The sequence below is a fragment of the Tripterygium wilfordii genome, chromosome 14 (assembly GCF_013401445.1).
Source record: "Tripterygium wilfordii isolate XIE 37 chromosome 14, ASM1340144v1, whole genome shotgun sequence".
In the NCBI taxonomy this organism is placed as follows: Eukaryota; Viridiplantae; Streptophyta; class Magnoliopsida; order Celastrales; family Celastraceae; genus Tripterygium; species Tripterygium wilfordii.
In genome coordinates, this window is record NC_052245.1 from 1156379 (window position 1) to 1169951 (window position 13573).

General features: G+C 37.8%; 2 protein-coding genes across 3 annotated transcripts; one reads left to right on the forward strand and one right to left on the reverse strand.

The window, feature by feature from the left end:
* The first annotated feature begins 974 nt into the window (after positions 1–974).
* LOC120015586 (BEL1-like homeodomain protein 4) lies at positions 975–6413 on the forward strand. The gene is made up of 5 exons (XM_038868073.1): positions 975–1241; positions 1463–2719; positions 3554–3948; positions 4401–4461; positions 5580–6413. Exons 2-5 carry the CDS (start codon positions 1526–1528, stop codon positions 6123–6125), a joined length of 2196 nt encoding a protein of 731 aa, XP_038724001.1. The 5' UTR covers positions 975–1241; positions 1463–1525; the 3' UTR covers positions 6126–6413.
* A 1878-nt stretch (positions 6414–8291) lies between these two features.
* On the reverse strand, positions 8292–11901 carry LOC120014790 (BTB/POZ domain-containing protein At3g50780-like). 2 transcript variants are annotated; one of them, XM_038866846.1, is made up of 3 exons: positions 11622–11901; positions 10560–10861; positions 8292–9663 (listed from the first exon to the last, which is right to left on the reverse strand). In XM_038866846.1, the coding sequence occupies exons 1-3, from the start codon at positions 11647–11649 to the stop codon at positions 8698–8700; spliced, it is 1296 nt and encodes a 431-aa protein (XP_038722774.1). In that variant the 5' UTR covers positions 11650–11901; the 3' UTR covers positions 8292–8697. The 2 variants fall into 2 exon arrangements, with proteins under 2 accessions (XP_038722774.1, XP_038722775.1); XM_038866847.1 differs by having other exon boundaries at positions 10560–11197.
* Positions 11902–13573: the final 1672 nt, after the last annotated feature.

The following is a 13573-nucleotide window of genomic DNA, read 5'->3' on the forward strand; positions in this document are numbered from 1 at the left end:
AGGGGAAAATGAAAAGGGTAATCAAACATGCCAATCTTGACATATCCAAACCGTAAAGCCGTTATATGTTGCTTTTCACACCAACCTAACCCCCGCTTGATCCTTACAGTGGTGCACATGAGTTTTCGGGGGTCTTGAGTGAATTCTAAAAATGAGTCCTCTTAAAAAAATAAATGTCGAATATTACTTAAATGGGTTTTGAGTTACTATTATACTAGTGTTTTTTAAAAAAAACATGGGGCCATGTGTATTTGAGGGCTCTGAGCGACTGCCCATGTCACCCACCCTAGGGACGCTCTTGACCCTTGTTATGATATGAGCCCAACCAGTAGCCCTTGCCACCCATTTTTAATCGTGTAGAATTTACCTTTATTAATTAATGATATATAGTATATATTTTTGGCCTTTTCGTGTATTTAATTGACGAAAACAGCCTTACCAACCAGAGTAGTTGGGCTAGCAAAATAATCATACGTTAGGGCATAATGGTCACTCGAAAAAAAATCCAAAGGATGGTGGTGGTTTGGATCGTTGAGATGACTTAGTACTGACCTTATCTTTATTTTTATTCCGTAGCTTGCGTTGGTATCCAAAGGATATTAGAAAATTACAATAATATCCAGCATCTCCAAATGGCAAGCCAGTAATTTCACATTAATAAAAGTTAGTGTTTTGTTTTTTTTTTAATTTATATTGCTTGGTTGGATACACTGATTTCTCAATTGTAAGGACCAAAATAACCTCATCGGGCGCGGCATCTAGAAGAGGTCGTTTGTGTAATTTAGCAATACGTTAAGTACTAAAATTAGTATAAAGACTTCCAAGTCTTTGTTTGTTTTTTGATTATTAATTTTCTTATTATATTTGATTATTTCCAACTATTTAGTATGTTGTCACATTGAATACTAAATGAAACAAATAAAATAACAAAATAATTTTTTTTTTATAAATAAAGTAAAAAAAGAAAGAGGAGGTGACGGAGAAGAAAGAAGAATAGCGACCTCTTCCTCTTTTCTTTTTCTCTCCTCTCTCTTTGATGCTTGCTGTTGGTTTCATGAGAGAGATATCAGTCGATCAGAGCCTCCATTTGCCCTCCTCTTTATTTTATTGTTAAAACACTTAGCAAGGTGGTCGCTGCTGCAAAGAAAAGGAGAGAAAGAGACGACAGAGAGAAGGGAATTCGAGAAACTACACAAAGAGAAAACGATGTCTGAGGGCTAGCTCCTGCAACTCTGCATAAGGTACTCTTATATAAATAATTTACATAGATTCACTTTGATCAACAAAGCTGAAAGTGATCAAAAGCTATATATGCTATATATATATATATATTTTTTTTTTTATATTAAAAACAAATCAACAACAACAATAAGGACCCATTTGACAGCTAGCTAGTGTTCTTTCTTGTTTTTTGTTCTAATTCTTTCAAGTCTTTTATTTGTTGTGTAATGGATCCGTAAAGAATTGAAGATTAGTGGGTACAAGAGGTGGTTCAGAAGCAAATTATGAACATGAAGAGAAAGATATGGGAATAGCAACTCCACCACCAATTCTCTCTCACTCCAACTGCAAGAGTAGCAATTTCACCAATTCTATGTCCCAAGATTACCACCAAACCATCTTCAGTTTCTCGAATGGGTTCGAGAGATCCACGGCCTCCGCCGCCAATACTCAGATCCGAAGAGATAAATTGAGAGTTCAAGGATTCGAGCCGCATCCACAGACACTAGTAGGGGTGGTGGAAGAGGAAGAATCCGGTGGACTCCCTGTGTACGAAACAGCCGGTATGTTGTCAGAAATGTTCAATTTCCCACCCGGTGGTGGTGCCACCGCGGATGCAGTCCAATTATTAGAGTCCAATTACCGAACCGCGAGGCCTCCACCACTGGCTAATGAGTGGTACGGTCACAGAAATAACAGTAATTGCGACAACATAGGCCAACATCATCATCAGATATCGGGGATTAATGCGGATTCAGCCGCGGCTATGCATCTATTCCTCATGAACCCACAACCTCGATCACCTTCTCCTCCTCCTCCACAACCTTCAACATCTTCTACACTTCACATGTTGTTACCAAACCCATCTGCATATGTCTCCGGAGGGGCTTTTGGTAATAACTCACAATTCACTTGGCTTCCTGAAAACAACAATACTGGTAGAGTGGTGGAAGGCCAAGGCCAAGGCCTGTCTTTATCACTTTCATCTTCATTGCAACACTTGGAGGCGGCGAAAGCCGAGGAATTGAGAATGGGAGATGGTGGTGAGTTCTTGTATTACAATAACAGCCAAGCTGCAGGTGGAGGGGCATCTTCTTCTGGTCCTAATTACAATCAATACAAGACTAGTTTGGGAGCAAGTCAACACCACCACCATCAGTCAATGAACCACCAGGTTCATGTCGGGTTCGGGTCGAATTCTCTAGGAGTTGTGAATGTGTTGAGGAATTCAAAGTATGCTAAGGCAGCTCAGGAGTTGTTGGAAGAATTTTGTAGTGTTGGGAGAGGTGAGTTTAAGAAGAACAAGTTTGGTAATAAGCACAACAGTACTACTACTCCTACAAACCCTAATTCCAATAATCCTGGTGGAAATAATACTAGTGGAGGTGGTGGCGGCGGCGGTTCTTCTTCAACAAAAGATCTCACTACTCCTTTATCTGCCGCTGACCGGATTGAACATCAGAGAAGGAAAGTCAAACTACTCTCACTGCTTGACGAGGCATGTAATCTCTTCCCTCTCTCTTTCTCTCTCTCAAGACCCAAAACGGAAAATATTTTCCGGCAAATATTTTTTTATAAAAAAAAAACGAAAGCCGGCGGGTGGAATAGGGATCCACACACAGGATCCAGTTGGTACAGTACTCTTGATTACGTCTTCTAATTTTTTATTTTTTATTGTTGATTAAAATAAAATATATATAGTTTTCAGCATTGATTGGTAATTTGGTATAGAGAGGCTTCAGCTACTACTAATAGGAGGTGATGAGTCGAGTCAGAAACAACGTTTCTCCTGATTGGGAAGATGACTAATAAACAACAAGTACTGATCATGATATATATACATACATATACATACATATACATACATACATATATATATATATTACGTAGAGAAGTTATTATGAGTTTGCTGCTGCGTCTGGATGTCATACCCATCGTAGCAAGTTTAAACTTAATATTTTTGTTTTTTCTTTGGACTTTTTCTTTCTGTTTATACATAGATACACACAAACACATGCAACTCTGTCAATTGTTGGCTGTATTAGGGGAAGAGGGAAGGGAAAGAAAATTTTCTAACACACAAAGGATGGATATTCCTTGTTCACTTTGACAATCATTTCATTGTGTCCTCATGCTTAACTGATTTTCTCCTAGACTTTCAAGGTTTCCTTTAAGAGCAAGAAAGTTTAATTTTCAAACTTATTTTTCATGTGTCATCTAATTAATTCTCAAAGAGGTACATTGTCACGAGGGTCAAATCGTAATCATTCAAATAGATTAGGGGTACATTTTAGTCTTATTAAACCATAGTAATCATTGAAAGTATTGGCAGGTGGATCGAAGATACCAACACTACTGCGAACAAATGCAAATGGTGGTGAACTCATTCGATCTAGTGATGGGTTTCGGGGCAGCAGTGCCATACACAGCACTTGCACAAAAGGCAATGTCAAGACACTTTAGGTGTCTAAAGGATGCAATCGCAGCACAATTGAAGCACAGTTGTGAGTTGCTAGGTGAAAAAGATGGTGCAGCTGGAAGCACATCTGGTGGGATCACAAAAGGTGAGACTCCGAGGCTTAAACTACTTGAACAAAGCCTTAGACAACAAAGAGCATTCCATCAAATGGGGATGATGGAACAAGAAGCTTGGAGACCTCAACGTGGCCTTCCTGAACGATCTGTCAACATTTTGCGTGCCTGGCTTTTCGAGCATTTCCTCAACCCGTAAGTGAATCTTTAATAATTAGGAATGCACCAAAAGGTTTGACTATTCAAAGCCTGCTTCATTAATTATTAAACCTTTTTTACTAGGTTAGATAAAATGGTTTTTATTTTTTTCTTTCGCCTTTATAAACAGTGTTTGAAGGGACAGTGATACAGTGTTTTTGCACATTGTCTGAAAAATAAAAAAAGCTGTGAAAAGTGGTTTCATTTGCAAACTTCTCTTATTGCTGCAGATACCAGAAATTAGTTATTATTATTATTAAGAAAAGTACGTACTTTTATTAAAGCATAATTTACTGACTCACTCTCTCTATAAAACTTTCTTTCTCACTTAGATTCTCACGCCCATAATCATAATAAAGCTGTAGGTGGTATAGTGTAGTCTTTATACTTGGGTTTTGTTTAAGGGCATGGAAGGAGAGTGTGATGTCTTTTTCTGGTCTCTTTCTCAGGTATCCAAGCGATGCAGATAAGCATCTGTTGGCTCGACAGACTGGTCTATCCAGAAATCAGGTTTTGGTCTTCTGTCTCTCTCTCTCTCTCTCTCTATCACACGTACATTTCCTCTTTCACATTCACACCACCTGTTACAACAATGCAGTAAATACTGTTAAAAAAAACAGGGATATGTTGTATGCTAGAGTGTTTTATTTTTTCATCTTTTTAGGGTGTTTGAGAAAAACAAGCATATAAAGAGGCCATTTGCATGTTCAGTCTGTATTTGCATGGTTTTGGGTTTTTTCTTTCTATGCTAGAGATCCATGACCTCTACGTTGTTAATTGTTTAGACATTAGACATAGATTCTATAGTATAGACTATAGAGTCATAGTGTAATAGATAGTGATATAGTGAAAGTCAGGAAACTTAATTAGACATTTTGTATGTAAGTGTGTACGTACATAGTAAAAGTCCTGTGACATGAGAGATTTTTTGCAGCTTTGATTCAAATTGACACCGCCCATCCAACAACACGAGAAGAACCATTAATACATTACATAAAATCTGCATACTTGTTATAGTAAACTAGTCCTATGTCTTTATTTCTTTTTTAATAATAATAGACTTAAAGACCCCCATGATACGGTCATCCATGCAGCTATCTACATACCTACTAAAATATAGTCGTTAATTAGGTAATTTATTACTTATTTTTTTTACATGGATCCAAATTTGTCCTTTTTTGTTACAAAGTTCGGCATACGGGCCCATGTATAAATGTTTTATACACATTATTTAAAATTACATTTGCATTTATAATTAGGAGGATAGGCTAGTTAATTGTCTCTTAGGATTTGGGCGTAAATAATCTCGTACAAGGTCATGAGTTCCATTATAAGCTGGCTTTATTATTTTTTGCCTCGGCCCTACTAATCTGTCAGACTGGTTTGTGCGTGCCTTGCCTGGTCCTATTTTAAGTTAGTGGGCTATTCAAAGGGCATGTCAACCACAATTTTCAAGTGATTTGCATTAAGTCTCGACCCAATTAATCTGTCAGACTTGTTTGTGCTTGCCTAACCTCATCCTATTTTAGACTTAGTGAACTGTCTAAAAGATATTCTTGCTGAGTTGTTTTCGATTATCAACGAAATCAATTAACGTTGTTGTTGTTGTAACATGCACGAAATTTCAGGTGTCAAATTGGTTCATAAATGCGCGAGTAAGGTTGTGGAAACCAATGGTGGAAGATATGTACCAACAAGAAGCCAAAGAAGAGGAGGATGGAGGAGGAAGAGAGATTGGTGGTGGCCTAAATGCACAAACTCCAACGCCTCCTACTACAACAACAACGACTGCATCATCATCATCAGCACCAACAATCACAACTACTACGCCAGCCAATGAAAACGACACTTCACTCATCGCAATCAATGCACAGTGTTTCTCGGCAAACCAAGGAAACAACCCACCACCGCCACCGCCACTACCACCGTCACAACAAACCCACAACCACCAGCTGCCTTTTCCGGACTCATATGATGACACGTGTCGCCTTGGTGGCATTGTTGATCAGTATCATGGGACCCCCACTAGTACATCTGGCAATGCTGGGTTTATTAGGTTTGGGGCCACTCCTGGTGACGTGTCACTGACATTAGGGCTACGTCATGCCGGTAACATGCCTTCAGACAAGACTACTTCTTCTTCTTTCTCTGCTAGAGACTTTGGTGGCTGTTGATTATCCAAAAAAAAGAAAGATCAGATAAAATTTTACCAGCTTTTATGAATATTACATAATATTCTCTACAGATTTTATTTCATTCTATTAAGAAACAAATGATATGATAGATTTGTACGTAGCCCTAAGTTAGCTAGATAGATATGTTGGGGTGCGTGTCTATTGTAATTGTATAGAAGCTTGTTTTGAATATTTTTGCTTCACTGTGTATCAAGATTTTGTACCTTATAATTTATATTGTCTACTAGAATAATACTTCGAGGGAGATAAATCGCTAGTTGATCATTATATTCATGTGTTTTCTCTTATTCTTCTTCTTCTTCTTCTTCTTTATTTTATTATATATATATATATATGACTCGTCTCTTACCTAGTTGTGTCACTATTGTTAGGTATGTGATTAATTAACGTTTTCGTGACGGTTCTTGTATGTTTCCCCTTATGTCTTGTGAAACTCTATCTTTCAAGGTGTTCAACGAAGCTTAATCGGGAAAAAAAATCATTTTTTTTAAAATAAATTGGTTGGTGGTGAAGTTTTCCATATATAGCACGGTACAAGAATCAGATGGTATATCAATAAGTGAGAATATTCAATTGCAATTTATGGATAATATATATAGAGATGCTATACATAATTCGCCAATACAATTAGATCCATTTGATTAATAAGGCTTAAATAATTAAAAACTATGGTTTAGTGTTAGTAGTTAGTTTCTTCAAATTTTCCTCTAATTGGTATATCATATCTTAAAACCCACGAAATTTGATGGTGTTCAACCAAAGCTACCTAAAAACAAATTACAAGTACAAAAGACGTATAAAACTTTAATTTTGCACATACAAATTAAATTAAAACCCCTTTCCCCTTTCAAACAACTTTAATAATTGAGCACTCATCAGATAATAATTAATCTTACTCATGCAAAGTAATTAATTAATTAATTAATTAAAATCCCACCATACACGATGATTTTACACGCAATAATCATGTAATTAAGTATATTAAGTCTGTCTGTTATATAATTACAAGAAGACTTTCTACACGATTTTGATATGTGCGTGTGTATATAACCAATTAACCAACCCCGGGACAGTAACTTAAAATCCACAACAATTAATTTGCAAAGCAACAACTACATTTTACCTAAGACGTTGCCCTCTCTTTCGGGAAACACACCTTAACAACCCGAAAATAACATTGTTGGCTCTCATGTCCCTTTTGGACGTAATTTTCTAGTACAAGAAAAAAAAAATTGGTTGCAGAGATAAGTCCAAGAAGTTTGGGTAAAATATCAGATGGTAATGACATGATGTAGCATCTATCTATCTATCATGTCTATTTTGATGAACAAGAAATACAAACCAAACCCTAAAGAAAGAAACTCAATCCCTAGCTAGCTATAGCTTCACTTTCATTCATATATGTAAAAATCAAGCAAATTCATTGTCACTTTCAATGTCGCATTCTTTGAAGGTGTTGCTGCAATTACATGTAAATTTCAAGACAAACCATGTCTTGTTCCACATTCTCCCTGTTAATTTTTTAAAATTTTTTTTGAAATATCGAATGTAATCCAAAAACATATGTAAATGTTGAAAGGGAAGGACTATAATTGTGTATTTGTCTTGTTTGGATACAGAATTTAAATCCCGACTTTAATGTGGAGAAGAAAGAGACGAAAAAATAATACTATGGCCTAGGAATTGGACTGAAGAGACAATCGAGGGGGCCCACAAAGAGGGCCATTGTAAGAAGAGGACAATAACTAGAGTGGGCCACCAATCCAGATGGGGACCATCTTTTTCTGGGCCTGGACCCATTTGACACATAAATGGATCTCATTGGCAGGGCTTAGATTAGGCAGATAAGCCTAAGTCAATCTAGCCCATGTGGCCTGGTAGGGCTACAGTTAAGGCATGATTTGCAATTTTAGCTTTTAGTGCACTGTCTCGACTCTGAAGTGATAAGAGGTCAAGAATGAGGACAAATTCAGAGTTATAAATGTTTATTTTTAGTTGAAAAAAAAAATGTTTATGCATAAATAATTATAATTATGGTGTTAGCTGGAGAAAATAAAAGCAATGATTAAGCAGTCCGTCCCATTCCAAAAAGTAAAATAATGATAAGGTGGGCCACGAGGGCCCACCCACTTATATATGGGCCGGCAACAAGAAGGGGTGTATTAACTAAACGCACATTCATCTTTAAATTGGACCACTGTTGTTGTTGTCCCCACTACAAGGCCCATCATCTGCTTGACTCTGACTCCTTTACTACAACGAAATGACAAAACCAAACTTTAACATTAAATAAAAATTTAGAAAATAATCCAAACCATCCATCCATCCATCCATCCAAGCAGTGGCAGAGAAGCAACTATGGCAGAGCAATTGGGGCTTGTCATTATGAAACCATTTTGTATGGGCCTCTTTGGAACAATAGATGGGCCTAACTATGACATTTGAAGCCCATTATGGGTCTTGTGTTTTCTGTAACTCAGGCTGATATCTGGGTGAATAGAAGAATGATAAATTCTTGCTCTCCCCTTCAATCTTTATCTCTTCACATCTATTACTTTGATGTCATTGAGCTATCTGACTGGAATTGACTCCCTTGTGTTTCAACATGTGGTCTGATGAAGGTCCTTCGCCACCAAACCTCAAATGCTCTCTGCGGATTCGGGCAATTATGGCCGGCTTTCAGAAAGCTGCTCAACCAACCCAACAGAATACTCTGCTGATCCTCAAGGGGAAGAGTGAGAATTGTTCTTCCAATCCCCTCCTCTACAACCTTCCTGTCTAATGACCGGCATCCGTGTTGCAACCAGCCGTAGTCATTGATCAATGGCTGTAACCAGGTCTGTAACAGCAAGTGACGGGTGTCCTTGGATGGGAGCATCTCTCCTCTTCCAATCCCGACAAACAGCCTTGCAGTAATGAAGCTAACATGGTAGCGAGACACTATATGTAGCTTTTCATGTAAGTTTGCCATTTCTTGCTGGCTAGCCCACATTTGAGCAAACTCGTCCGCTGCTTGGCTGTCAGCTAAAATGTCAAGCAACCATGAGAGATTGTCAGCCTCCAGAGCTATCCTCTTCACCACAGTTTCCTTATTGTCAATGGGTATGTCAGCAGACCCTGGATCAGTGACTTGCTTGAATAGAGACAGCAGTGAATTCAGGCAACTTCGACATGAACTATAAATGGTTACATAACAAATGTCAGTAGAACCTGCGCAATTCGAGAGATTGTTATTCTCCTTGAGGAGCTTAAGGACTATGGATTTCATTTCACGCCGTCCTCTCTCCTCATTGCTTTTAAGAACAAGTTCCATTATCTGAAAAAGTGCATCTTTAGGGGCCTTAGTAACATCCGAAGAGACTCTCTTCAGAATGGGGGTGACCCCAATACCCTCACTCTGAAGTCGTAAAACTGAAGAGACCACCTTCTCTTCTTCTTCCTCCCCCACCCACGGAACGGCTTCCAAATATTCCAAGCATGATTGAATGCATTTGTTGAAGCCAAGAAGTTCAGCAAGCTGCAAAACAGTTCCATTCCAGGATCATCATACCATTCATGAACAGATGCATTGATAAAGGAATTATGTGCCTGATATAGAAAGAAAAAGGGAAAGGCATCCTAGAAAGGCATGATAATAAATTTGACAACTCTTGTCAACATTTTCTGCAAACCACAACTCATCATCACTTTGCAGAATGTCGTTCTCTTCTTGGTGCCTTGAGAATCCATTGTGAAAAATAGACACTATCTTGCCAATGTTAAAGGAGTAGTGTAAAGTAAAAACAAGGAGTTGCATCAGTTTAAGGTTTTACGGTATGTAGTTGAACAAGAGACAATTGAGAAAACATAATATTGGCAAAATATTACCGCCAGCCTAAAAACATAGTCAGATACTGAAAATAATGCAAAACTGAAGCCATAAAACTAGGGCAAGGTTCCATCAATGTAAGCGAATGAAGTCATTCATTATGCTAATACAAGGAAACCACTATTTGGGAGATCATCACTTAGAAACATCACTCTTTTTCCCTACACACAACAACAAATGTCATCGAATTGTAATGCAATTGTCAGGAGGATCTTATTTCAAATAAGTTCAAAAAAAAAAAACAGCCACATAGATATGGTAAATCTCAGGAGGAGAGGAGAGTAGATAAACTCTTTCTCAGAATATCAATACATTATCTTTTCTTTTCTGCGTTTAAACAAAACATATGCTCATGTCCAGTTACAACAGGAAAAATAAGTTTCTCTCTGGAAAAATAAAACACCAGTCAAATATTACAACTTGTTCGAAAAGGCTACTAATACAAGAAAAACATATAGATAACTAATTGCAGAGAAATCATTCTTAAAATATAGAGGAGGTAAAAAAAAAAAGGGGATCCATTGCTTTTTTTCCCCGCAAATTACCTTGAGAATGCGAACCACACGAGAAACACTTTGCTTGATCAACCACTGCTTCATGTCTTTGCAATACATCAGTCCCACAGTCTCAACATATATCTCAACATCCTCGCAATCAGAAATTTCAAGACAAGGTATACCAGACTCCTGTTCTGAGAATTTGTCAGCAAAATAGTTGCTATTTTCAACCAAGATGTTTCTGTGGACACTCAACTTCACACAAAATCCCTGCTTTCCCAGTAAAACAAACTTCATGTCGCCGGTTCCAGGTTCACCAAACTCAATTGCAACCTTCCTTGGCATACCTTCTACCTTAGGCCTTGGCACTCTCTCGGTAACAACTGGTGTACTGATACCAGATGCATCAGGACCAACATTTTGATGATCATCAAAAGCAATTGCAGCTCTTAATGGAGTGGCTGAGGGTTTTCTCTCTGTCCGTGGGTTCTGGTTCTTCTGGACACTATTATTGTCCGGTGGGGAGAGATTTTTGGGTTTGTTGAGAGGGCTCTGAGATTTGAGGGTCTTTTGAAATACAGAAGGTGATGGACAACATCAAAATCCTTCTGGAGTAATAGCAATTGGCACATTTCTAATATTGGTTTGGCCTTGTTCTATCCTTTTAAGTCCAATTTCAGACATGCCTAACAAAAATTTACAGCATTACTTATTCAAAATATGGCACCTGTTAAGTTATTGAAAGCAACTGCACGCTCTATATCGAAACCTACTGTTTCCTTCAAAAGATTGTGAAGATGTATTTTTGAACAGATTCGCAGAAACCCAACTTCAAAAAATTACTTCCTTTACTGCAAGATTCAAAGAAAACAACGTCAACCTAAGAATTTTATCAGTGCCCAAATGTACTACAATCTAAACCTTGCTGCTACAGCCAGTACTAAATTTCGTCCAAAAACTGTCTTTGCACAGCTGCAATCTCCTCCAGTCTGGATTATAAATCAAGTCTTCCTAAAAGTTCATAAAAGAACAACTAGAAACATGCACGCAATCGGGTTTTCTCTATGTCCCAACAAAAGAGAATCTTAAACCCCAAAACAAAAAACTCACCAGAACTAGGCATTCTGAATACGTCCATGAAATCCCATCTCTTATCTCTTACTTTCAAGCAACACGAGCGCCTAACATGATTGAAAGGGAACGTCGGTGTCAAGCATCAAGGGAACCGGTGAAGAGATATTTGCAGACACGAATAATGAAAGTACTCTCCTTTATCCTTTGAATTGGCAAAAGAAAAACACAAATAAAGTAGAATTAAAGCAGGGATGGTTAATGGGCTTTGTTCCCTACTTTAACAAAATGTCTGTATGGATGCGTGCATCAATACATGCTTTTGTAGGACTCTCTGGTTTTGCATCTTTGCACTCACACACACTCTGTAAATACTCCTCTCTCTTTCTTAAAGACTCTCTCAGTGACGAAACACGGCCCGTCTCTCAGACTCTCACAGTCTCACTCATAATTTTCTTTTCTTTTTCAAATTTTAGAACATACGTTTGGATTCTCTACATTTTGATTCCTTGTCTGGATTTTCTAGTGCAGACTGTCGACTGAGAGTGTGAGACTATCATTTTCAAGAGGGGCGTGACGTTTCTCACGGACTAAAATATATCCCAAATTAGGCTTGAAAAGCAGAGACATGGGATGGGCATTCTGAGGAATAAAGTGATTGAACTGGACGGTTAAGCAAGTATTATTAGCAGTCTTTGATAAGGGTTTTGGCTCCTGAAAATGATGGATGGTCAATTCCCAACTACATGCGGGCACTATTTTCTTTTTTTGAACTAGTGGACGATGATGGCTTCCCCAATCGTTGTTTTGTTATTGAAGATAACAACATAGATTGTCACATTTTATGTTCGGTTGCTATTGCCGATTAGATATGAAACATCAACATCAATGTAGGTTGTTTAGTTAAAAGAAGGGTTTGAATTAATTACATCAAATCTGCACGATGTTGTTACTCTTAAGTTACTACAACCACTCAACTTGACCCAACCCACTACACTCAAACCTTGTTGCATGTAAGGGATGGACGATTGATCTAGTTCCCAGAAGAAAATGTCAATACCCACAAAAGCCTTCACTTTCTGTTCTCTGCTAATGGCTTCACTCTTTGCTTACTCTGCATCTGTCCAGTTCAATGACCCAGTGATTTGCTAACTTTCTTAAATTTTCCGTTCTTCTAACCCCTGTGATTTGCAATCCCATTTATCTCCAACAGAGGTTGCAATGTTGCATTGTTAATTTTGTTATTTTACAAACTTGTACTAGTTTTTGGGCTTGGGCTGACCGTCCGTAGATCCAAGTAATATCGTCCTAATTGATGATGGACTGGATCAAATAATTATGGGCTGACCGTGACTAAAAGTGATGGGCTTTTAAACTTTTTTGTGATCTGTGTGCTCTGCAGAGCAGGGCATCACTATTACCAAATCCATCCGATCCGATCAGACTGAGATGTGGGGAGATTCAAGCATGGACCATCCTATTCCTACCCAGAGAGGGATCATAATCTAATAAAATACATGGGTTTTTGTGTGGGAAAGACAACATAGAGAGATGCCTTTTGCTTGTTATGACTTGCTTGTCCAAGCGTTTTTGGAAAGTCGGCTTTTTCTGTCCCAATTCTGGGATTCTGCCACTTTTTTTATTTCTTCCAACCTAAAAATACCTTGTAATTTGCCCCCATAACACAAAACCCTAATTCTGGAAAGGGTAGGAGTGCCCGTAACAATACCTTAGATGTAAAAATCGTATACACATATATACATACATATATATATATACGTTTATACATTATCTATGTATGTATAGATTGTTTTTACATCTAATTAATACGGTTCAAATGAACAAAAACAAGCACACGAGCCACGAGATATCTATCAGTTTTGGAATCTGACAAGGTTCCTTAGAAACTCATGCATAGTACATATAAATTAAAATCGATTTGAAATTTTTTTGTCTTTCTTTAACCAATTCAGTTTGAATATTGTGCTTGA

Bases quoted from the DNA above. Each gene is read 5' to 3' on its own strand.
- LOC120015586 (XM_038868073.1), top strand. From the start codon at position 1,526: ATGGGAATAGCAACTCCACCACCAATTCTCTCTCACTCCAACTGCAAG. The intron at 2,720-3,553 runs GCATGTAATCTC...AAGTATTGGCAG, and splicing joins TACTCTCACTGCTTGACGAG to GTGGATCGAAGATACCAACA. The intron at 4,462-5,579 runs GTTTTGGTCTTC...ACGAAATTTCAG, and splicing joins CTGGTCTATCCAGAAATCAG to GTGTCAAATTGGTTCATAAA.
- LOC120014790 (XM_038866846.1), bottom strand. From the start codon at position 11,649: ATGGACGTATTCAGAATGCCTAGTTCTG. The intron at 10,862-11,621 runs GTGAGTTTTTTG...GGCCTAAGGTAG, and splicing joins ATTCAGAATGCCTAGTTCTG to AAGGTATGCCAAGGAAGGTT. The intron at 9,664-10,559 runs GTAATTTGCGGG...ACTGTTTTGCAG, and splicing joins GTGTGGTTCGCATTCTCAAG to CTTGCTGAACTTCTTGGCTT.